Source organism: Nannospalax galili, unplaced genomic scaffold, assembly GCF_000622305.1.
Source record: "Nannospalax galili isolate Female #2095 unplaced genomic scaffold, S.galili_v1.0 scaffold1050, whole genome shotgun sequence".
Taxonomy (NCBI): Eukaryota; Metazoa; Chordata; class Mammalia; order Rodentia; family Spalacidae; genus Nannospalax; species Nannospalax galili.
Genome location: NW_008329037.1, coordinates 843517 through 867849, shown reverse-complemented (window position 1 = coordinate 867849; position 24333 = coordinate 843517). Strand labels below are relative to the sequence as shown.

Below are 24333 nucleotides of genomic sequence, written 5' to 3'. Positions count from 1 at the left end.
CCTAGCCCCTATTCCTCTTCCTCGATCCCAACCTCCATTAGGCACCTGCTTGTCGATGAAGTGGCGCCATTCAGGTGTCACACAGAAAGCCTGGAAGTCCTCAAAGAAGGTGGGACTGCCGTTGGTAGGTGGCAGGGAGGGCAGCCCCCACTGCAGTCCTAGTGGTCCATAGGCACGGTCCAGCAGCGTACGTACCAGAGGCACCAGCCATGAGCAGCGCTCTGAGGCTGCCATAGCTACCGATGGGGACTCTATGCGCTCAGTCTCAGAGGAGGAGGTGTTTAGTGCCCGGCTCAGTGCTGCCTCCAGCTTGGAGAGCACATAGCAGGCCTCCTCACGGCGGGCTGGTACTGCAGTCTGCAGTAGTGTATGCAGCTTCACATAGGCCTGGGCATGTAGCTGTGGTGCAAGGACAAAAAAGGTGGCACCCAGCTGCTCTCAGTCCCCTCTACCTGCTACATCTCTACCCCCTGTTGCCCACCCCTCAGCTCACCTGTGGGTCCTCCAACAGGATATACCCTAGGACAAGACGCAGGCCAATCTGTGCCATCTCACGGAGATCAGCTGTGCTGTTGGCCAAGTGAGGCCAGGCGCCCAGTCGATCAAGCAGGCAACACACACCTTCGAAGAGCTGGCACATACAACATATTCCCAACACATGTCACCACATGAGGCCAGGGATTCATGGGGAGAGAGGCTAGGTAAGGTTTGAGCCGAGAGCACTGCCTCTGCCGTTTGACCAACCCTGAAAGGTATACCCAGCCCACCTCCAACACTGACATACACTCCAACACTTGGACAGACAAGACACGCTCACAGAAACCCATACTGATGCACCCAGGACTGCCCTGTGTACTCGTCCACCTCCCAGACCAGATAGCCACAGGCTCATAAAGACACCAGCGCTTATGTGGCTCACACCCCTCTAAACGGTCATACCTTTTCACTCCATAGCTCCTGGTTACCATGACCCTCAGCGCACAGGAAATCCTGCAGCAGACGTAGCAGCCACAGCGCCTGCTGAGTAAGGCTAGCCAGGCCCCCTGGGGGAGCCTTCTTGATATCAGTCAGGGCTGACTCTAGCATCATCTCTAGGAGGCTGGGCAGGAGAGGGACTGATGTCTTCCTCACATCCTCTTTGGCCCCCAGGCTCCAGGAGACCCCTCACCCTCCCAAGCTTCCCTCTTACCAGCGCTTGATGCAGTCTGGTGGGCGGATGAGTGTGGTTGAGGCTCCCAGCTGAGTGAGCACGGAGAAGACCTGGCCGCGCTCCCGCCAGGAGGCCTCATCACTGCCCTCCACACCCCGCCAAGTTACTGAGAACAGTATGTTGGTGAGCAGGTTGCATAGCTCCTCCTCAGGGGTTTGCTGTGGGCATAGGTAGGTGGTAAGGGCTGGTGGCTGGGAAGGGATGGGATCCCTGCTCGGCACCCCTTGTCTGCTCACTAGTAGGAATGGCAAGAGGCAGAGCCAGGCTGGCACCAATGGCTTGGAAAAATGGCATAGGGACTTCAGCCACTGCCTGAACTCTGGGGAGAAACCTGGGCTTTTATTGGATTCTGGGGGAGATGACATTCACAAAGGCATTACCTCAAGTCCTCAAGACTGCCTAGGAATTCTCTAGAATATCATCGGACGAGCAAAGGCTTATCACCAAATTCAGTAGCCCAAGGCAAGATGTTTGGACTATGCTGCCCTTAGGCCCTATAAAGTCTTGGCCCTACAGGGCTGCTATCCTTCATTCTGGCTCAACACAACTGCAGGTGAGAGCTACAAGGGACAGTGCCAGGCTCACCTGATGGCTGTAGTCTTGGAATCAGACTACACCTCTGGAGAGCTCACACAGCCAGCCCTGCTTTCCTGAGGTGTCTTCTCTGGGACACCATACAGTGGCCAACGGTGGACCCACCTCACCTGGGGGTTGCTGGTGTTAGAGGTGTCATCCCCACTGATGGTGGATTCTATGAGGCTGCCGTCCTCTAGCACATTGGAAAGACTGGAGCTGTGACGGCCTTGGGTAGTAGGGAAGGGTCGTGGTCCATCCAGTGGGGAAGGTGTGCCAGGTTGGCTGGCTGGAGTAATAGTCCCGCTGCTGCTGCCACCAGCAGTATTGCCTGAGCCCACACTGGCCCGTTCCAGGCCCAACTCAAAGGGTGTACAAAATGGGGAGAGGGCGTGGTAAAAGGCATCAGGGTCAGGGCAAGGGGATTCTGAGGGCAGGAAGACATCAGGAGATTCAGTGGGTGGCGGGGACAGGGCTGGCTCCAAGGAGGTGATCGACTCTGAGAGAAAGCATGGGGGACCTTCCACCATGGGAGCCTCCAGGACGTACAGCTGAGTCAGCACATCCTGCCAGGAAGCCTGTCGGGCCAACAGCCGCACTACTTCTGGCTGTCCATGGATGAGGTGGAAGAGCTACCAAGCCAGGGCACAGCAAATGACAGGTCATCCAATTGCTTATCCTAGACCCTCATCCCAGTGTGTGTTGGGGGGGGTCCTCCAGAGATACTCCCTCATTCCCAACAAGCAAAATGAACTCCAGAGGGTAAAGCCACCCCTTGACCCTAAAGCTTTTATCTTTCACTCACCTGACGACAGATGTCCAGGCGGATGCTGAGGTCAGCCTGGAGGGACAGCTGTACCACAGCCAACAAATCTGAGAGGTTCAGGCAATCTGGGGATGTGGCCTGAGGGACTGACCCAATAGAAGGGGGCTACACTCAATTCTGGCCTCTATGCCAACATTTCCTCTTCCCACCAGCCCCATTTTCTTTTGGTCTTTTTGAGACAGGGTCTCCCTGTAGCCCCAGCTCACTATGTAGACCAGGCTGGCCTTGAACTCACAGAGATCTGCCTGCCTCTGCCTCCGGAGTGCTGGGATTAAAGGCGTGCGCCACCATGCCCGGCCCCCCATTTTCTTAATACATATTGCTCCCTCTACCTGGTCTGTTTCTTTTGATGTGCGTGCGTGCATGTGTGTGCGCCCATTTGTGTATGTGTTGGGGGGAGCGACTAAATCAAGGTTTTGCACATGTGAAGCAAGCACTCTACCACTGAGCTGCTTCCTTCTCCTCTATTTGAGCTGCCTCTTGAGCCCAACTAGGTCATACCTGCCCCTACAAACAGCTTGTACAGGCCCTGGCACAGCTGGGGGGAGACCATCCCCTCAGGCAAGCAGGCCACAAGACCCTGGAGACCACTGTCCCGCAGACGGATCCTCTGGCGGCTTCGCTCAGGTAACCGCTCATTCTGCTGCAGTCTTCGAAGGATCTGTGTGAGAGCCATCAAGAGGCAGTTATGGAGAAGGACTTAACATAGATGTCACTGTGCAGATGTGTGGCTCCAGGAGAAGCCCATAAAGGTGGCTAACTTTATCCATGGATACAAGGCTTCCCTAAACTCCACCCAAAGGACTCAGTGAATGGATTCCAAGAGCAGAAGGTGGCTTGGGTGTACCTTGCAAACTCTGTCAGTCAGCAGCGGCGGTGCCTTTGGCCGCACCAGCAGTGAAAGCAGCACTTCCAGGTTCCCTGGCTCCAACAGGAAGATGGCCAAGGGCTCCTGTGCAGGAGAACCCTGAAGTATGGCCAGCAGTAGGTCCAATGCACCCACCACCTGAGGATACAGAATGTCACTTTAGTCTGGCACCCTCAGCTGGCTCACATACCTCTGTCACCCAAGCCTCACCCTCCCCAACCTCCAGGCTACCTGGCCATTGTCACCAGTGGCTGCTAGAAAACTCAGCACAACCTGCATGTCATCAGCTGAGATGTTCCGAACCAGGAACTCACGGGCCAGGCCCAGCAGGGAAGTCTGTATTGTGCGCAGGTCATCAGCTGCAAGGGGGCGCTCCCGCTGCAGGCTGGTGGGTTCAGCAAGGACAGTCAGCAGGGCCAAGAAAGCCAGAGACACAGGGAGAGAAGGCAGGCTAGTTGGGGCAGCATATCATCTTGTCCCCAAAGTCAGGGGCTGCTATATAAATCATCCACCATGAACCTAGTCCCACCAGCCTCACCTGTAGTGTGTGCGCAGAGCATCAAGGATGAACTGGACTCCATACTTCTTCCTAAGTTTCTGCCTGTGCTCACGGACTATGCTGGACATATATTGGATATGACCTGGGTGGATAGCATGCCAGATACTGTCACATTCCCTCACACACCCTGGGGCAGAGCTGTGGCCCTGTCAGATATGTCCCCTCAGATCAAGAGCAGGGTTATAATCTCTCACCCCCACCTTCCCTATGGCCAGCCTCTTACCCTGGAACCCCCACCTACCAAGGCGCACGGCAAAGTCACTGAAGGTCCAAAGGTGAAAGTTGAAGAGCAGATGCTGGTAGAGCAGGTAGAGGAGGGGTCCACTGTTCTCAGCAGCCACCTGCTCCATCAGCAGCTGGGCAGACATGAGCACATTCATGTCCATGGCCCAGCTGGGAACCTGAAGGGAGAAGGCGCTGGCTGAGATAGAAGTCAGGTTCTACCTACCTGCTGTCCCTGCCATTCAGTGTCCACCCTTCCCAGCAATAAGCATCATGGACATAGATATGTCACAGCCCTTCAGGGCCCCCTGCCATCTCTGAAATGCAAGCTCCTAGCCTGGGCTGTGGCCCAGCTCCCCTACCATAGCCTGAGCCACCTTTTCTTCCACAACCTTACAACCAAAACAGCCCAGTAATTCAGGCCCCACTCAGATGTCACTGGCCAGAAGAGTCCTGCCCCGTCTCTCCTCCACCTGCCCCACTAGGCCTTACCTTGCGCAGGAGGGCCCCAATGATGGCAGGCCCCTGGCACTGCACCAGGCTTTCCTGGTTCACTGCATGGCCCTGCAGGAAGTTCCGCAGCATCAGGAGAAAGGCAGCCACTACGTTCCTCTCCATCCGTTCTTCTGCCAGCCACCAGGAAGGGGACAGATGTAGGTCAAGGACCTGCCAGTAGCTACTACCTCAAGTGTTCAGCTCCCCCACCATACCAAGACTCTCTCTCTCACCCAGGTACAAGGGACACTCACCTGAAGACTTGCCCAGGGGGAGAAGTAAGCCCTGAGTGTTGTAGCCAGAAGTCAATTCAGGTCCCACAAGGTCATGTGTTTCACCTGGACCTGCCTCAGCCTCTTGGGGTTGCACAGCCACTCGCTCCAGCAAGGGCAGCAAGGCACCCATGCCCCCTACACAATTCACCACATCCTGGGGGAGGGGATGATGGTGAGAAAATAGCTTCAGACCAGCGTCCTGCCCCTCCACCCCAGTGAACTGTTCTGCCTAGGAACCTGGAGGCAAGGAGTGTCATTTTCTTGAGCTGGTCTCCCAAATCCTGTGAGGACCCAGAACTCCTCCCAGCCAGCTTGTCATACCTGTGTCTCACTGCCCATGTGTACACAGGCACCCACGCACCTTCACATCCCATGTCTCCACCCGATGGCCAGTCAGGCGGCCATCCAGCCCATGGCCAGGGGACAGGTCCAGGCAGATGTTGTTCTTACAGGCCTGGGGTGGGGGCGTGGTAAGAGATACAGCAAGGATCAAATGGAGAAGGGGGTGGCAGACTGAAGGTGGGAGCCAGAGGAAGGGAGCACAGTTAAGCCAACCACCCGCTAATCCCCAAATACCTGAGGAGAATAATGAAGAAGCAGCTTGGTACTAAGTTCGTGTAGTTCACCCTCCGGCTTGAAGGGTACCGGCTCATTGGGCCCTGGAAGGAGAAGGGTGAGGTTTTAGACCTCAGGGCCTCTGGTCAAACCCCATCTACAGCCTGCCTCTTTCCTGTTATGCAGAGGAAATTCCCAAGGTTGCTTTCTGCCCTGGGGACCCCTAGTCTTTGGCTTGGGGACTTTATAAATCCAATACCCTCATCCTGGAACAGTGGGATACGGGCTGGGACTTCTGGAGTGGGAAGGAAAGATGAGCGACAAGTGTTACATACCCAGGGCACACAGGACCCGAAGGGCAGCTGCCTGCAGGGCTTCATGGAAGATGGCCACAGCCCCCAGCTCACCCTCCAGGGATGTGGGGCTGCCCCACCGAGTGTCCTGGGTGCCTGCAAGGGTGGCGCTGATGCTGCCCTCCTGTACAGGAGCCACCAGCCCAGTCCCCCAGCCCAGGCCTGTAGAGGCTGGGACTGACTGGGAGCGAGTGAGGGAAGGGTGAGTGTGAGCCAGAGTGGCAGGGACTGGTGGCATGGGGAGCCCTGTGGTGGTGGTCGTTGTGCGGTGCCCAGCGGAGCCGATACAGCAGGAGGAAAAAGGCTGCAGGGTCAGGATTGGGGGACTGGTCAGGTCACAGCAAAGCCTGGGGCTTCACCTATATCAAGCTTATGGTAACTCCCAAAAAAGACTCTAGACTGGCACAGAGAGAAGACAAGCAGAGTTCCAGATCCAACCCAGTCCACATTGGTCCAAGCCCCCCAACAAACTCAAGGCCTTCCAAATCCTGCCTGGCATACCTCACTGAGAGAGGGAAAACGAAGAGGTGCTGTCATGACCAGATGGCCATCTTTGAAGACATGGACCAGGTTCTGGCTGAAGGGCCGGCGCCCAGGTACATGTACAATGGCCACACAGTGCTAGGATAGAAGCTGTGACATCAGGCCATATTTGAGACTTGGTGCCCCACTCCCCACTGGGCCATGTGAGATGGGTGGGTACTCACCCAGGCTGAGTCAGCAAAGGACACTTCTGGCAGGCTCATGGTCATGTACTCCTTCCGTGTGCACACAGCTACCACCAGGGTCCCAGCTGCCGTGAAGAAGGCCTCAAACCCTGAGCCATTGCTGGTGAAGAAGCTGGGGGCAGGCAAGCCAGTTATGCCTGCTTCCTCCTGCTCACCCTGGCAGTGGGTCCCTAGCCCCTGGCAGTCACCCACCTGTACAGTTGTTTTCTTTGGAGAGGCCGGCTGAGAGCTGAGGTAGATGCTGCCTCTGTAGGATGCAGACAGAGCCAGGCATGGAAGGTGAAGCCAGGTCCTGGCCATCGCTGCACAGGTGGCACCATGATGCCTGCCATGCTGGGTGTGAGGTCAAAGTAACGCAGGGCACGTGCAGGACCACGGTGCCGGGCCATGCCTGACAGTGCTCGGATGATGGCGCCTGCGTGCTGAGCCTTCTGAGCCTCAGTTCCACCTGACTCTGAGTCCAGCCCTGGTGGGGGGTGCAGCAGGCGACGCAGCTCCAAGGGCCTTAGCGACACACGGCCTAGAGCTTGCAACAGTGCTAATAGCCGTTCCTGGCAGCGGGATCCCAGGGCTATCCCTGTGTCAAGCGTTTCTAGCAGGTAGCTCACCAGGCCGGCCTGCACACAGGTGGCACGGCTGGCAGGGCAGCTGTCACAGAGCCACCAGAGGCGCTGTGCTAGGAAGAGCCGAAGCTCAGCTGTGGGCAATGCTGGCAACCACTGCATCAGCACAAGCACCGGCTGTTCATTGCAGATCGGTGGAGGTGGGCGTATGCTGTGGTCACCTTCCACAGCCTGTGGGTGGAGAGAATGTGACAGTCCCAGGTCAACTATGGCCCCTGCCAGTTGTGAGACTTCCTGTTGCCTACAGTATGAGAAACGAACGCATGCCACTCCATCCTGCTATAGTGTCAGAGGTGCACAGATGACAATACCCACTACAACAACCCCTTAGCACTAGCAGTCTGGGCCTTAGCTTGTAACCTGGGCTGGTGAAGCTCCCAAAACTGCATGTTCCTGGGATGGCCTACAGGCTGGCTGACAGGCTGAAGCTCCTAGAATCCCATAGTGCAGAGGCTTCACTGACATATATGGCTGAGCCATAGGTCACATTATACTGGCCACAATCAACATAGTCCTCCAGGGTGCAGATCTGCCTCAGGCCAGCTGCCTTTGGAACCTAGGTCCTAAGCCCAGTCCTCACCATGTTTAGCAGCTCCTGCAACAGCCGGTGGGTGGGAGGTCCGTGGCTCTGCAGGACCTCCTGCAGATGCTGATAGCCAATGCGCTCCTTGAACACCTCCTATGGAGCAGCATGGACATAAGCATATCCTTGGGTCATGGGGCCAACACATGCCCATGGGGGACCTCTTCCCTTTTGGTGCTCCCTTGTCTGTCTCTGCTGTGGGTCACAGTATTAGCACACACACGGACAATAGAGGTAGGCTGTGTTCATCTCAGAAGGCTATAGGTGGTGGTCAGCTCACGACTGTCCTTGGCCCTGACCTAGGACACACTGATGAACACATCCACCCAGCACATGGAGCTGCACCCCAGAGGGCAGGGCCTCCATGGGCTCCATTCTGGGGAACGGAAACTGTGAACTCCACTTCTGCATGGTAAGTCTGAGTCACTCCTTACCTTGGCTGAGGGGGAGCCGCTCATGATGCAGGTCAACACTCTAACCACATGGACTGCAATGGCATCTGTGTCCTGGTCCAGTACCTTGGGGTTGAGAGGAGAAGTCAGAAGAAGCAGTTTCCAGGGTGCCACAGCTGGCAGAAACTGCCAACAAAAGGGGTGCAGGGCCAGGTACTCCATGGTCCACGGCATTTGCTGCATCAGCAACTCTCTGTGGGTGCCAGGCCCTCTACTTGCCTCACCTGCTGTGTCACCTCAAAGCAGGGAGCTCTCAGAGCAGAGGGGCAAGACCAGCTCTGGCAAAAAGGCCTGGGAAGAAACCCAGGCTGGGAAGGTCCTCTCTGCTACATCAACAGTGCAAACTGCCTCTGAACTCCCTCCCATTCTCTGGTGGGCTTATGGGTGCTAGCCCCCACATCCCCATCCAAGATAGACATGTGCAAGCAGGTCATCAAGTGCCCCACCACCCATGATGATTAACAGAGATTCAGGGAATACAGACACAATCAACCACAGGGCATTAGAGCTAGAAGAACCTTCGAGACCTTTAAGTCCTACCCTGGATCATCCCCTAGATCAGTGGACACTGTGGTTCAGTTTAGCTGAATCTGAGAGTCAGGGGTATGTTGCTCACTCCCCCTGCCCTATGCTGGGGGATGAGGAGTTAAAAGCAGTCTGGCAACAGATGCTAAGCCATGTTATGTTTTGGCCCTGTAAGCCCTTTGCTCCCAGCTCTGCCCAAATTCTCTAAGTGTGAGTGCAGGCAACCTTCTTCCCCTCTCTAGGCCTGTTTCCTTATCTAAAATCAAGTGGGAGCATAGTGTCACTTAGCCTTGCTTGCTTTGAAGCTGAATAGACAGGCGGAATGTCAGAAAGTGACTACAGACAATGGACACATGGGGGCTACCTCATGAAGACAGAGCCAGGGCAGAGGCTCTGGAAGTTGAGATGCAGAGACCCCAACTGATTCTGTGCAGCTCCCTAGAGCTCCCATGCACAGTGAAGCATGTAGCATATCAGGAGAGGGTAGAAAAACTCCAAGTAATCTGGTTAGGGTAGATATCAGAATCCATAGAAAGAAGTGACCTCCATGGAGGACTCCTGCCTCAGAGGATGACTATAACAAAATCCCTTTGTGTCTGAACTTTCATTCCTCCTCCTGAGAAATGCGGGTAGGTAGTGAAGAGTTTCGAAGGTTCCTTCCAGCTTGGTACAGCGACATCCCAGCATCCAATTTTAATACCAGGTAGGCAAAAGACCACTTCCTACCCCAGTCTCTAAGATGGGGACTTGATCTTGGGGTGGGGTAAGAGGGCATGGGGAACCCACCCCCCTACTGCTAGGCCATGATAGGCCTCACACATCTACTCATCCCCCATGCTGGAATACATTAAAGGTTCACAGAAGGAGCCACAGGCAGGTTCCCAGAGAGGTGGTGCCTTGGCTGGTCAGCCCCAAAGTGGTACCTTCTGGACATCGGGCTCGGTCAGTAACCGGGTAGCCAGGTCACTGTCCCCCTCAGGGGGCGCCCGGGCCTGCAGGTACAGCTGTGGGGAGGGGCAAAGTAGAGGAGGAAGATGGAGGAGGAGGGGTTAGAGTAAGACCACGGGCAGCTGCTAGGGCTCTGCCTCAGAGGGAAGTGGCATCCTGAGCCCTCGTCAAAGTGCCCCTACTAGGCACTGGGAAGAGTGGGGCCAAGACCCCAAACTTTGTCCATATCCCAGGCCCTCCCACTGAACACAGGCCACAGACATGTTTGTTCAGCAGCAAGCTGGGATATCTATGTGGTTCCCCTGGGTGCGAGGCCCCCTACCCTCAGTCAAGACCCTACCCACCTTGCTGTTCTGGATGAGGCGAATAAGGTGTTCAAAGCAATTGTTGCTAAGGAAAGTGGCTTGCAGCACTGGCCGGTCCTCACATGCCAGCATCATGGGGATAGCATCTGTGAGGGGTCAAGGAAGTCTTCATTTTCCCCCCTGCTGCCCAGCCCTGCCTTTCTACTATCACATGAGCATTCCCCTCCCATCAAGTGCCTGAGAGCCCATACCCACCGAGCATGCTGACCCGTAGGGTGACAAGGGCCTCTTCAGGGCCTGAGCTTGAACTAGCTGGCCAGTCAGCATTGAGGATGCGGAAGTAGCCCTCGAGCAGGGTGCGGAGTTCTGGCCCACGGGGAGGTGCACGGCTAGCATGCAGGACATGCACTGCCCCCACCAGTGCCTCCAGGGCCAGAGGCACCAGGTGAGGGTCTTTAGCTGGGCCATGGCCCCAGCCCCGCACCACACCCAACAGGCCCTGGACAGAGCCGGCACTCACAGCCATCTGCCCATTCTCCTGCAGGTGAGGACAGAGATGGGCAGTGGGCTCACCCAGCAATAAGGTGCTGAGAGGGCCACCCCCGGCCCATAGGCTCACCTCCCAACCTACCTTTCCTCCTGTGAGGACAGCACCGAAGAGGTGGATGAGCCGCAACAGCAGCATGGCAGGCAAATGGTCTGCATCCTGTAGGCTTTCTGGGTAGTAGACAGGGCAGTACAATGTCACTAAGGTTACAAGACTATGGGCCAGGGGACTTCACAAGAAGTGGGTTGTCTCAGCACAGAGCAGGGAGTTAGAAGCTGGGCCTCATGAGAGTTCCAACCAGAGAACAAATCCTTCACCCTACCCTGGTTTTAAGATATCATGGCTGCATGCAAGGAAGTTTGAGGTGCTATAGAGGGACTGGGAGACATATAGTCCAGCCCTGAGAGCCTAGACAGCCCCCTGTATCTTTATGCCCAGAAGTGGGAACCCCAGAGCGACACACAGCCACTATGCTTCCCCATGGAGATGCAGGGTTTAGATTCTCAGATGCAAATCTGTTCCCTCTGCCCCTCTGACAGTGGGGCATCTGGTGTTCTGCTCTAGGGACCACGCTGTATCTAGTACGTTGATATCCTCCCCTCCCCCATCTGTCTCCCTATTGGGAACTTCTAGGGGCTTTCACAACCTCATATGTGGCCTTGCTCCAGCCAAGCTGGACAGGATGACAGACTGAAACTCAGAGAGCAGAAGAGGCCAGGCCTGGGTTACATGTGGGGGAACAGGTGGGATAGGGTGGGGGCCTCCCTACAACGGGGCTTCTCAGGCAAGGCCTAAGAAGAAAGTTGGCCTATGAGAGGAGAGGATACAGTGTGAGTCTGAGAAGGAGTAGCTATCTGGTTATGTGGTCTTAAAAATGCCCAGGCTACCGGGCATGGTGGCACATGCCTTTAGTCTCGGCACTCAGGAGGCAGAAGCAGGCAGATCTCTGAGTTCGAGACCAACCTGGTTTTATATAGTGAGTTCCAGTCCAGGCTGGTGGCCAGGCATGGTAGCACATATCTTTAATCCTAGCACTTGGGAGGCAGAGGCAGAGGCAAGCGGATCTCTGTGAATTCAAGGCAAGCCTGGTCTATATAGGGAGTTCCAGGACAGCCAGGGCTATATAGTGAGACCCTCTCTCAAAAAACAGGTTCTGGGGCTGGAAAGATGGTGCAGGGATTCAGAGCACTGGCTGTTCTTGTAGAGGACTTGGGTTCCATTCCCAGCACCCACATGGTGGCTAACAACCATCAATAACTCCAGTTCTAGGGAATCTGATGCCCGCTTCTGACTTCCACAGGCACTGCACGACACGGGTGCACTTATATACATGCAGGCAACAGACTTATATACGTAAGATAAAAATAATAAATAAAATATTAAAAAACCAAAAAAGCAGGTTCTGTCTCAAAATGCCCTGGCTGTGGGACATGGAGGCAGGGAGCTCCCCAGGGCTCTCTCCTTCTAGGGTTGCTACACTCCATTTCAGACTCAAGCCTGCAGCTCCAATAGCATCACATACTTACTAGCATGATAAATACCCTCAAAGGATCTGCCTTCTTACAGTTCTGCCTGCCTTTGCCTCTATCCAGGCTACTTTCTGCTCTGTCCATATCAAGTGCTGACCACAGTCCTCCCTTGATGAGAGGAGAGAGGAGGCCTAGGACAGGAGGTGAAATCAAGTGAGAGTAAGACCAGAGAGAACAAGAGGCCAGAGGGAGTTCTGGGCACTCTTCAAGGAGTGAGACAGTAGGTGTGACAGCTAGTGTAGCCAGCGCATGGGTAGAGGCTAAGAGACAGATTGGGCAGGGAGTAGGAATACAAGCTGGGATGAGCCAGGAGAGCAGAAAGACAGGAAATCCAGAGGACAGGTCAACACTCCACTTGATAAGAAGTCCTTACTCCAGACTAAGAAAAAATGACTGCCCAGACATGCCCCTTCTCTTCTCTCTACCCCTAAACTCCTACTTAGCTGTGGGAGGCCCCTGTGTCTCTCCCAGGCCTATGAGCTAACACCAAGGAGTTCCTGTCCAGTAGATGGGCTAAGAGAACCTCAGGAAGGGACCTAGGTTTAGGGGTGGGGCCATCTGGGGCCTAGTGAAGCAGGGTTTAGAGCCTGACCTTGGAAGAAGGCTCCAAATTCACTGGGCAAAGCAGCAGGAGGAAACTTGTATTTGCTCTTCTCCTTAGAGCTGACGACTTCCCTGGGGGTAGGGATGGGAAGAGTGGGGTGAGTCCAGGCACTGGAATCCATCAGCTGAACTCTCACCTCCCCAGTCAGGTCACTGGTCATTCTCCACCAGCCTGAACACAAGCTAGTCTCATAAGTCTTTAGACCAAAGCTCCTTTCCTCCTGTGGTTCACCTATCTGAGGCCTGGTTCTTACCCACTATGCTGGCGCCGCCAGGTCTGATAGGGGTCAAAGAGTCCCTCACAGAGGAGCAGGGCATGTAGGGCCACATTCTCCAGCTGAGTGGCATGGTCTTCCTGTGATGATGGGGGTCCTTTCAGCTGCAGAGTGGGGAAAGAAGAGAAAGGGAGGGTTAGTCAGCTATATGTGTAGCTACTGCCTCTCTCTACCCTATCTAAGAGAGTCCCTCACCTCAGTCACCAATCCTGTGAGAAGCGCCAGCACACGGGGCACCAGTACCTGGCCCCAACCTGCCTCTACATTCTCCAGGTTCCTGGTTAGGGACAAGAGGTAAAGAATGAGAGAGGTCATGCTAATACCCTGGCCACCCTACCCCTACTCCCACATGTCCATGCCTCTGTCCACTAGAGAGGAGGCACCTGCAGAGGATGATGAAGAGCTTCAGCAGCAGCAGGGCTTGCTCTAGGTCCCCCTGGTCCAGTTGCTCAGCCAGCACATGTAGAGCATCCAGGGGTAGCAGAGGGACCTCTGCACCTGCCTCCTCTGGCCTGTAAATAGAGTTGTTAGGGTGCCAAGGACAGCCCTACCTCCCTATCTGGGCCTGGCCTATAAGCAGATACATCCTTACCTTCTTGGCTCCAGGGAGGACAGTGAAATGCCCTTCTCGAAGGCACCCACAAAGGCCTTCAGCCACTGCTGCAGGTAGCCCAGGTCCTTCTGTAGGCGACAGTTCAAGAGAATGAGACAGTGGAAGAGCTCAATAACGAGAGGAAGGACAGGTGGAGAGGACGAGAGGATAAACAGGGATTCCAGGCAGAGTGATGGGCCTAGAGAAGGGGAGAGAGGGATGGGTTCTGGACCACAGGAACTCAGGAGGTCAGATTCTGAGGACTGCGGTCCAGGCAGTCCTCTCTTCTGGGACCTCATCTGCTTCTCTCAGCCCCACCTTCAGTCTTTGTTCCCACCTTTCTAATGGGTGGCAACCCATACAGACCTGACACAGGCAGGGAGGAGCTTAAGTGAGGTGTGGTGTGGTCCACAGTAATGCTGCAGCTGCAGATCTCCCACTCCACAGCTGCCCCAGCCCTACCCCAAAGTCTTGGGCTGAATCCTATCTTCTGCCTTCCCCTAGTTCTGCAGCCAGCACCTCTTGGAAACCCTCCTGAACTGTGGGTCTCACAGTACATGTGCATTGTTAGTCAGATACCCCACGCATACTCACACCCCAACAATTAGAGCCCCAAATCATTGCAGAATGTTCTACTATTCCCCTGGAACCACCCTTGTTGTTTACCTGGACCCCAGGTCCCAAAGCTGGTTCCATGGGCAAGAGGGGTAGCAGCTGAGCGTAAAGAAAAGGGACACCTATTAAGGACATTTTGGGGACTCTGAAAGAAGAAATATCAACTTATATTGAATAATTTGCTTCCAGAGTAAAATTGTGTGTGTGTGTGTGTGTGTGTGTGTGTGTGTGTGTGTGTGTGTGTGTGCGCGCGTGCGCGCACCACCAGGGAAACTTTGGTGTGAACGGGAAATGTCTCCTCCCGCCCCGGCTGGGGCAGGAAGCGCAGAGTCACGGTGGGGGAGGGCAGCTGCTTCCTCCGGGCAGACCGCAGGGATGTGTGTGTGTGTGTGTGTGTGTGTGGCGGGGAGCAGGGCACCCTGGGCCCCACAAGAGAGGCTGCAAGGGACCTGGCAAAGCACTGAGGGTGGGACCTGCAGCACAAGGGGTGGGGCACCCTGCCCTGGGTGCTATCCTTGCTTTAGGGTGTCTGTCACCCACATTTTTCTGCCTGGCTCAAGACCTCATGCCTAGAAATAATAAATAAGCAAGACTCTCCCATATTTTTGTCATTTCTCATGACCTGGCCACCCCCACCTGTATTCCACAGGTCTTTGCTCATGGGCATTGCTGAGTTAAATCCTAGCCCAGTCCTCATCTGCCCCAACCTGTAGCCACTCCCATCTGGATCTCCCAATAAGCTGAGCCTAAAAAGCAATGTCAAGTCAGAGATGAGACTAGGACTGTACCTGTATAGAAGGACAGAGATATGGCATACCTCAGTTGATGCTCAGAGGGCCTGAGGCTACTCCCAGGGGCTATGGCCCTTATACCTAAGGATCTACAGAACTTTGGAGGGTGGCTGGCTTGTTTTTCCTCCCTGTGGCCCCCAAATATCAGCCCCCCCCCCCAAAAAAAAAAACTTGGTGGGAGCAGCTATTCACTCTGTATCTGGATGCCTCCCTTATTTCCTTATGCATTTTCTTATTTTTCTTTCTTTGTGTGTGTGCGTGTGTGTGTATGCATATGTGTGCATGTGTATAGGGTTTGCTCACCTGCCCATGAGTATGCATGTGGAGTCAGTGAGAGACATTAGATGACTTTCTCTACTTTATTTTTTATTTTTAGTGTTTACTTTCTACCTTATTTTTTTTTTAGATAAGATCTCTCACTCAACCTGAGTTTACCATTTTGGTTACACTGACTGGCCAAAGAGCACTCAGGATCTATCTACTTGCTCCTCACCTCCTCCCCAATGCTGGGGTTACAGACATGTGCTGCCACACCCAGCCTTTACATGGTTCTGAGGATTAAAACTTAGACCCTCATGCTTGTGTAGCAAACACCAAGTCATTCCCCCAGCTCTATTTTGAGACAGGGTCTCACATAGCTCTGGATGGTCTTGAACTCTTTATATAGCCAAGGCTAGTCTTGAATTCCTTATCCTCCTGCCTCTACCTCCTGAGAGTTGGGATTATTGGTGTACATCCCCAAACTTGGCTCCTTGTACAAAGAAAGCCCAGGCAACCAAGAAAGGGACCATGACTGCCAAGAAGTAGAGTGACATAACTGTGACTTTTTGTCCATTACCTTTGTTGACCTCTCCACCTCTGCTGCTACCAACCTCCTTTCCTACCAGCCAGCAAGGAAACCAAAATGCCCAGTTTCTAAAACCCAGGGAAGGCCAGGCTCATGTATTGAAGAATTGGTTTCTGATGAACCAGTGTTCAGAAGTAGGGCTTTGAGGAAGTGATTAGGTCAGGAGGGCTCTAACCTCATCAATGGACTAATTCATTGATAGGTTCATAATCTGATGGGCTACTGCGAGGAAGGAAAAACTTCAGAGGGAGTGAGTGCCTGGAGACATACCCTTGGGGGCTAGATCTTGTCCCTATGCACTCATAGCTGGCCTGTGCTTATTCATTGTGTCTTCTCCTCTTCTTCCCCCTTCCCCTCCTCCTTTTCTCCCTTTTCCCCCACCTCATTTTCTTTCTCCCTCTCTCCCTCCCCTCTCCCTCCCTTCCTTCCTCTCTTCTTCCTGGTTGTCATAACATGAGCAGCTTTCCTTCAACCATGATCTTCTGCTGTGATGTTTCTGTCTTGCCACAGACTTAGAAGCAATGAAGCCAGACAGCCATAGACTAAAACCTCTGAAACCATGCAAAATAACCCTTTCCTCCTTGAAGGTGGTTCTCTCAAGGATTTATCATAGCAATGAAAAGTGAAGAAACCAGGTTTCTAAACCATTTCTTCTGAAGCTTCCCATTACAGGTGGGGAAGTGGGAAGCCTCAGAGGAAATCCAGCACCTTGGCTCCAGCTACATCTTTCAGTACCAGAAGCCAGGCCTTTGTTCTAGGCCAGGGATACTTTGCTAGCTGGCTAGCCCAAGGTGACCATTTGACCCTGACCCCTGCCTCAGTGGTCTCACAGATCCCTTCAAAATGTCCCAACACTGGGATTAGTCAGGGTGCTTGCCATGCATGCATGAGGACCTGAGTTCAGATCCCCAAGCATCCATGTAAAAAGTTGGGCATAGCTGTGTGCATCGCTAATCTCAGTGCTGGGGAGGCCAAGCCAGGTGGATTCCTAGAGCTCACCGGCCAGCCAGCCTAGCTGAATTGGTAAGCTCTAGGTGCACTGAGGGAACCCATCTCAGAAAATAAGGTGGAGAGTGATTAAGGAAGTTACCTAATGTCAAACTCTGGCCTCCATGCACACGTGCATCTCACACACACACACACACACACACACACACACACACACAACTGTCCCAATACTATCTTCCTTCTTTTACTCCTAACCACCCCCAGTCAAGCCAGTCCTCTCTCACCCAAAATATAGGCCTTCTGTCACTTACAGCTCTCCAGAGCATCCTAAAGCCCCAATCTGATCATTTCCCACCACTAGGATAAAGGTCCAACTGCTGAGCTTGGCCATCTGGTGCAGCCCAAGCCTGCTCTCTATCTTTTGCTCACCTTCCTGTCCAGGCCTCTGTATACCCCACCCCACTGCCTCAGTGCACTTGGGCTTTGGATATGTAAGCAGGAACCTCCTACTCTCTTCATAGTCATCACCTGGGAAGACTCTCCCAGACCTGGGTGGGTCCTTCAGACTCTGTACATTCCAGCTTGTGGTCCCTTGAACCACACCCTTGGCCTGTCTAGTCCTGTAAATGCCCCAGTTTAGAGCTGAGTCGGGTTCAGGGCTAGGCCAATCAAGGCAGGCTTCATGGGCTCTGGGAGGTCATATAAGAGTCTCAAAAGCAACTCTCCCTGCTATTAGCAGCTCCTTCCTGGGGAACATACTCTACCTCCCCTGCCTAGGACAACATACTAGAGAGGGCTTAGGAGACCTCATCTCTGCACTGAGCCAAGGACTACCTCTTGCTTTCTCTCATTGAAGGGATGGGAGGGTTGTTTTAGAATGCCAGGAATTTGGGCTGACCAGAGACTTGGTTTGGAGCTCCTGGTCACCCTACCCTTTGTTGTGCTGGGTGGGTATGGCTGCCACTGAGAGCAGGGACTGTTTTAAAGAGACAGTTAAGATTCAGAGATGTTTATATTAAGTAACAAGCTACCCAGTGTTCAAACAGGGCCTAGGCTCCAGAATGCATCCCCTTAGCCACTGATTTTGTTAGTAACCCCAACTTGTGTAGCACCAAATGGAATGGGTCTTGAAAAGTTGCTGGTCCTGATGGGAGCACATTTCTGAATAAGAAACTTGGAAAGTAAAGCATGTTCAGCCCTGTGGGGATGGGAACAGCAAGCCATGTCCTTGGACTGGGATATCTAGTAGGTTCAGGGAGCTGAGGACAGGGATGAAGGGTACCACCTATGCAGGGCCTCAGATACCAGGGAAGATGTTGATTTTCTCTGAAGATGGAGCCTGTGTGAGAGTAATGACTGGCTGATCCAGTAGTGATGGTGACTGATGTCCACTAGAGGCCTTGTGTGTCCTGGGCTTGGGCTAGGTCACACTGAATTCAAAGGCAACATGGTATCAGGCAGCTTAGTAGCAACTATTCCTTCGGTAGACAGCCCTTCCCCCTACCAATGCAGCAACTACCCACCCTCAGCCCTCCTGTGTTACCTCAGAGTTCCAGGAGAGTGGCAGTTCCATGCCTACCCAGCGATGATTTGTGCCTCACCAGCCCTCAGGAGCCCCTCATCCCAACAACACTCTTTGTGTATGTTCAGGGCTGGCTGGGCACAGGTTACTGTGAAGATGACCACCCGTCTTCCTGGGAACAATGACCTACCCTCTATCTTCCCCACGGCAGGACCTGGTCACTACTTCCTCATAGGCCCAAGGATCTTGGGATGGGCTTGTCCTGTGTGGTTATTCTTCATTGCCCCCAGGTTCCCTCTCAGAGATGGAAAAATCTGGAGGAGCCAACTAGGCAGAGGCTCTGAGCTGGGAATGCAGAGCTCAAATCATCACTTCTAAGCTCTAGGTCCTGTCACAAGCATCATGACCACCTTGCTCCTACGCTCTGTGCTGCCCTGCCTTCTGATCCTGGCTCTACATCCAGCACTACAGCCTTAAGCCATAGGACCCAGGTGAGAGCCAGCCTGAGGCCTCCCAGAGAAAAGGGGTGAGGACTAGAGAAAGGGGAAAGCTACCCTTACCACTGTCCCCATAACACCCTTCAGTACTTAACCATCTACCTTGGTCTATCACTATGGAAACAAAATTTCCTGCCATGGTTTCCATAGTAACAGACTCTGTTTCCATGGGGATCCCATACTTCCCTATCAGCTCCCTATCAGGCTCCATGCTAATCTCCCCATCACTTCAGTTCCTCCTCCTTCAATTGCTTTGGCAACAGAAGCAGGGATAAAGAAACCCCAGTTGCCTCTCAGATGTGAAAGGAACCAAGAACTGGGTGATTCTACCTTCCCTTTGCCCATTCAAGAAGGTAAATGAGGGAGATAGTTGGCTAAAGTCCTCAAAACCCTAACTCCACCTCCTCTGGGATAATATCCTTGATTGGTCACTACTGTGGGGCCTAACTTCTCATCTACTCATTCAGTTAAAATGATAAAATGCACAAGCCTAAGTTTAGATTCATGCATCTATAACCCAAGCACTAGGTGGGATGGTGGCATGTGAAGACAATGGGATCCCTCAGGCTTACTGGCCAGCCTAGCTAAATTGATGAGCTTCAGGTTTAGTGAGAGATCCTGTCTCAAAAAATAAAGTGAATGGGGGTAGGGTGGGTGGTGTGGTGTGTTGTGGGGTGGTTGGAGAAATAGCTCAGCAATTAAGAGCACTGGCTACTCTTTCAGAGGACGCAAGCTCAGTTACCAACACCTGTGTCTAGCAGCATACAGATGCCTGTAACTCCAGCTCCAGGGGATCTGATGCCCTCTTCTGTCCTCTGAGGGCACTCACACATAGGGCATACAATTGCACAGACACAGACACACACACATAAAATAAATCTAAGAAAAATAATAGAGGGCTGGTGAGGTGATTCAACAGGTAAAGGTGTCTATTACCACGCCTGAAAATCTCAGTTCAATTCCTGGACCCACATGGCAGAAGGAGAGAAATGACTCCTGCACTAAGTTGTCCTCGAAAGAAATTGGAGCCAGCTAAGGATCTAGAGGAGCAGAGGGAAGAGGGTCTGGCTGGATTTCCATGAGGCAGGAGAGTGAGGCTGGAGAGATCATGAATCAGGAGGGAGAGGTGGGCAGTACAAGGGAACATGTGCTCTAGACCCTGAGTCCTAGACTCCTAGTCATAGCATAACTGGAGAGCTCCCCATCCTGCCATGAATTCTGTGACCCTGAGTATCCCTCAGCTCTCACTCAGTGTTCCCCCATCAGTGGGTGGGGAGCTATTGAGCAACACCACTGCTCCAGCCTACAAAGGGGCTGCTCATTTACATGCTATTTTGCATCAACTTTTACATGCTAGCAACTGCCAGCCTGTCAGGTGCTGTCCCAAGTCTCTCAGTCCTCTCATGCTTCTCTATCTTCCTTGAGAATACATGGGTAGGTGTGCTCCCACCCATTCCCCAGGCTACCTTTGCTGCCTATTGCTGACAACTTGATTCCTCTATTTCTCACTGCGGTGTGCTCATTCCCAGCCTTTCAGCCCTCAAAACTCCAACTCCACCTCCTCTGGGATAACTTCCTTGAGTGGTCACTACCCTGGGACCCATCTTCTCATCTAGTCATTCAGTTAACACCCAAAGAACACTTACTAAATAGGAAGCTCTGGAAAGCTATGGAGTAGTAAGCACAAAGAATGTTAAAATAGGCTCCAATCAAAAGTCTCCAAACAGAAGAAATAGTGTTGTCTCAGGTAAAGACATGCCTGACACTCCCTGTCCACAAGACTAAACCTTTTGTGGCTAAAGGAACTCTTCTGATGACCTTGGTAGGACTTTGCCTTGAGTTTCCCACAGGGATCCTGAGGTGCTCCAAATGAGTGATATTCGGGGCACTGTGACACTGTCCCCGGTCTCCTCTCAGAGCCCCCTCCCCACCCCATAGAGCAGGGCCCATATAGGTGAGAGGGAGGAGGTCTAAATCTGGGGTCTTTACCGGAAAGGAAGGGCAAACAATGGGGTACTTCCCCCTCTGTCCTCTCCCAGACTCACAACTGGGGAAACAGGTTTGTCTACAGATGGTAGCTCTCACTGCTGAAGGGAGGGGCCGACGTGTTGCTGGCAGGGTGACTACTGACTGACAGAGGGTCTCCTTTCTTTTTGAGACAAGGGTCTCACCCTGTTACCCAGACTAACCTCAAGTTTGTGGCAATCCTCCTGCTTCAGCCCTTCTTATGCTAGGATTACAGCCATAAATGCCACCAAGTCAGGCTCTGAGATTCTCTTAACATCATCTGTCAGCTCCATCCTTCCCTTACACTGAACAATGGGTCCCTAGCAAGATTCTAAGTTGCATGGCCACAGCACTGTCCTTCCCTGGGAACCCAGCACCAAGGGGTGGGACAGTGTTCCGGGAGCAGGCAGGAAGGCTGTACAGGGGAGGCTGGCCTGGCTTCCTCTCCCCAGGCAGTATGGCTCCACCCGGACTCCTGGGTTTGCTTTCACATCCTGGATTTGTTGGCTTGGCCCCAGGCTGCCCCCTGCTTGTCTAAGCTTCCAAGGCTACAACCAGCCAACCTGTGCCCCATACCTGTCCTACCCCAAGAGGTGAGCTGGGAAGAGGTGGGAGCCCAGCACAGAGAGGGGTGCTAACCACCTCATGGGTGGGATCCACAGAGTTCAGTTTGGCAACCATGCAGGAGTACAGACCTGGGAGGCTGTACCAAGACATCTCCAGCAGCCTGCCATCTAGCTTGAGGACCCTAATGACATCTCTTGGTTTCATCACTTGGTATAAGCACTCTTTACCTGGTCATCTTCCTTGAAGATGGAGACATAGATGCTAGATTAAGGGTACTCCATGGAGCCAGGGAAGCAGGAACATTTTCTGGCTTGGACCAGCTATAGTACCTGTCCCTCTACAAAGTCCAGGTGACCTGAGGGTAGAACTGTGTTGATTTTATAGACATAGAGGCTTAAAAGTGCAATGAGCTGGGACTGGACTACACCAGGTGAGACTCTACCACACATCTCCAGCCTGAGAAGACTTAAAGAAGCTGTGGCTCTTATGGCTTGGACCCTAAGACCCTAAGAGGCAGACCACCAGCCAGCTTCTTCAGAGGGCCAGTTGGTTTGAGCATGAACTCCCCGCGGAATGACAAGCTGGAGAGGGGCACACAATTGTTCATTGTGCCCAGGGCACACCTGAGCTAGGAGCTTAGTGCCAAGCAGGTGCAGGGAAGGAGGTGTGACCCCAGGATCAATCTCTGTTTCTAGTAGGAAAGTGGGGCTTTGTGTATGTGACAGAGTTTATGGGATGCCAGGTTGGAATCACAGAAGTCACCTTCCCTTACCTCCCTCTAATGCCACCTGAGGTAGCTTGAAACGGGTCCTTTTCAGACATCCTTCCTGGCCTCACCCTCCACCCTGCCCCACTCTAGAAAGCAGGCAGACTGAGGCTGCTTCAAGTATGGCAGGAGCTTATCACTGCTACCTCTCTAGGGGAGTCTGAGGTGACTAAAGTCAGACCTGCAGTAAGGAGAGGCCCCTGCCGTGTCCCCAACCTACAGGGACATGCCAGCCGCGACACCCTAGGGCGGATGGGTCTCCAGGAGAAGCAGCCCATATACAAATTGAGCCCTTCTCCCTTTGGACCTGGTCAGACTGCCGGTCTCTCCAGATCTCAGTTGTAAAAGGGCGGGGGGCCGTCGGTAAGCTACTGCTGGGACTGAGGCTGCAGGGTGCTGCTGGGGGGATTTGCGCACCCGTGAGCACTGTACCCCAGACGCTAGTGTCTGAGGCAGCCAGCCGGCGAGGGCAGGCACATGTGTGCGGAGCGGGAGACCCGCGTGCGCGCACCTATCTGTAGCCCGGGAGGGCTCAGGTGCAGGTGCAGCCAGCACAGCGCGCGCGGATCTGGGGGCGCCGCGAACGCCGGGCGGGACGGGCTCACCTGCGCGTAGTAAAGCAGCCACAACTCGTAGAGCCGCTCCGAGGCGGCCATGGCCCGACCCGGCTCCGACCCTGCAGTGCGCCACCTGTCGCCGCCTCCTCCGCGCCGCCCGCCGGTTGCCCTCGGCCAGGCCCATGGGCAGTGGGCGTCACTCCGGGGCGGAGCGGCGCGGTTCGGCCTAGGGAAGTCCGCAGGTCCGGACTCCGTCGAGATCAGCCACCCGAAGTCTACACGCCCCTCCTCCTCCACCTCCCAGCCGGCGGACGCCGGCTTCCCTCACTCCACGGTCGCCGCGGCCGCCGCCACCGCCCCGCCTCTCCCGGGACCTTGCAAAGGGCGGCGAGCCAGGCGGGAGGAGGAGCCTGAGGTCAGAGCAGCCGGGAGGTCGCCCTGGTAAGCCCCGCCCCCCCGCCTCCCTCCCGCTGGCAGTGTGGGCCCCAGAGCCACTGGAGCAGTCCCTAGCGGTCCTGAGCTAGGGGTGGGGCCAGGCTTCCAGAGTTGTATAGGATCTGGACCCAACGTGGGTACGCAACCCCCAGGTTTGGAATTGTCGCTATTCCAGGAAGGGTCTACGATCCTCGCGAGAATGGATAGGGTCTTTCAACAAAGATTAACATAACAACCACCATGAAGACCTCTTGTAGCGCTATGCGCCAGGCACTGATCTAAGTGCTTTATGGAAGACAAATGCCACTTCTGGATTTAAAAAAATATAGATTTTATTTTAAATTGTGTGTATGTGCACGTGAGTATGGACAGGTGCCTAAAGAGAAGGCCTCAGATCTCCCTGGAGCTGTAATCAAATTCCCAGGAGCTGGAGTTACAGGACCTTTGCCTGACATGGGTGCTGGGAACAGGAACTTGTGTCCTCTAGAAAAGCAGCAAGTATTCATAACCCCTGAGCCATCTTTCTAGCCACCACTTTTGAGTTCTTGCTAAGTGTTGAGAGGAATGGGGAGAATCATCCAGCCTACAGTAGGATAAGCCTCTAATACCTCCAAGGGAGCAGTACCCTTCCATTGGACAGATCCCTATGAACTTAGGATATCTTCTGTCTACACTTTTTTAGGGATGCTCCAGTGGAGACAATTGCTCACACCCCATGTTCTCCAGGTCTGGCACTTGCTTGGCATCTTTTGTTTCTTTAACCTCATGGGGGAGATGAGTGCCCCATGCCTGTTTTAATAGATGGAGACACTGAGGTTCAGACCAATGAAGATCACAGAGGCAGCAGGAACAAGGGACCTAGACCTTTGCTGAGACACTGTCACCACCACCCTGTCCTTTCCCTGTGCCCAGACTGCTTGTAAAATGAATGGGCCCCTGGTGTTGGATAAGAATCAGGCCCTTTGTTGGGACTGGGGAAAAGTTTGCTAGATCCAGACATTGGTCCCAGGGATTGATCAGTCTGGAGTCCCATAAATCTTGTGTGGCCAAGAAAAGACAGACTTTGTCTCCACTCCTGGCCTGTTTTGTTCTCTTGGTGTGGATGGCCCTTTCATTCAGGACTTTTCTCCTTTCC

The 24333-nt window shown here is 53.8% G+C and overlaps 2 protein-coding genes across 3 annotated transcripts in view; one reads left to right on the top strand and one right to left on the bottom strand.

The window, feature by feature from the left end:
* The window catches only part of Nbeal2 (neurobeachin like 2), a 30392-nt gene extending 7319 nt beyond the window's left edge, over nt 1-23073 (bottom strand). Inside the window, exons 1-31 of one of the 2 annotated variants that reach the window (XM_029562202.1) lie at nt 22812-23073; nt 13647-13735; nt 13438-13566; nt 13250-13331; nt 13034-13158; nt 12769-12851; nt 10732-10817; nt 10356-10638; nt 10140-10246; nt 9771-9851; nt 8305-8388; nt 7868-7966; nt 6857-7458; nt 6644-6776; nt 6438-6557; nt 5919-6240; nt 5605-5687; nt 5390-5482; nt 5008-5182; nt 4751-4884; nt 4278-4437; nt 4016-4118; nt 3709-3862; nt 3457-3615; nt 3111-3270; nt 2589-2695; nt 1915-2415; nt 1190-1368; nt 940-1099; nt 494-631; nt 46-399 (exon numbers count right to left, since the gene is read on the bottom strand). In XM_029562202.1, coding sequence (XP_029418062.1) covers nt 46-399; nt 494-631; nt 940-1099; nt 1190-1368; nt 1915-2415; nt 2589-2695; nt 3111-3270; nt 3457-3615; nt 3709-3862; nt 4016-4118; nt 4278-4437; nt 4751-4884; nt 5008-5182; nt 5390-5482; nt 5605-5687; nt 5919-6240; nt 6438-6557; nt 6644-6776; nt 6857-7458; nt 7868-7966; nt 8305-8388; nt 9771-9851; nt 10140-10246; nt 10356-10638; nt 10732-10817; nt 12769-12851; nt 13034-13158; nt 13250-13331; nt 13438-13566; nt 13647-13735; nt 22812-22862 — 5136 coding nt within the window. In that variant the 5' untranslated portion in view covers nt 22863-23073. The remainder of the gene's footprint in view (nt 1-45; nt 400-493; nt 632-939; nt 1100-1189; nt 1369-1914; nt 2416-2588; nt 2696-3110; nt 3271-3456; nt 3616-3708; nt 3863-4015; nt 4119-4277; nt 4438-4750; nt 4885-5007; nt 5183-5389; nt 5483-5604; nt 5688-5918; nt 6241-6437; nt 6558-6643; nt 6777-6856; nt 7459-7867; nt 7967-8304; nt 8389-9770; nt 9852-10139; nt 10247-10355; nt 10639-10731; nt 10818-12768; nt 12852-13033; nt 13159-13249; nt 13332-13437; nt 13567-13646; nt 13736-22811) is intronic. The other variant, XM_017797478.2, reaches the window with a different exon arrangement.
* The window catches only part of Ccdc12 (coiled-coil domain containing 12), a 61635-nt gene continuing 60147 nt past the window's right edge, over nt 22846-24333 (top strand). The window contains exon 1 of the mRNA XM_008830923.3: nt 22846-23204. Within this exon, the coding sequence (XP_008829145.3) occupies nt 22861-23204 (344 nt within the window). The 5' untranslated portion in view covers nt 22846-22860. The remainder of the gene's footprint in view (nt 23205-24333) is intronic.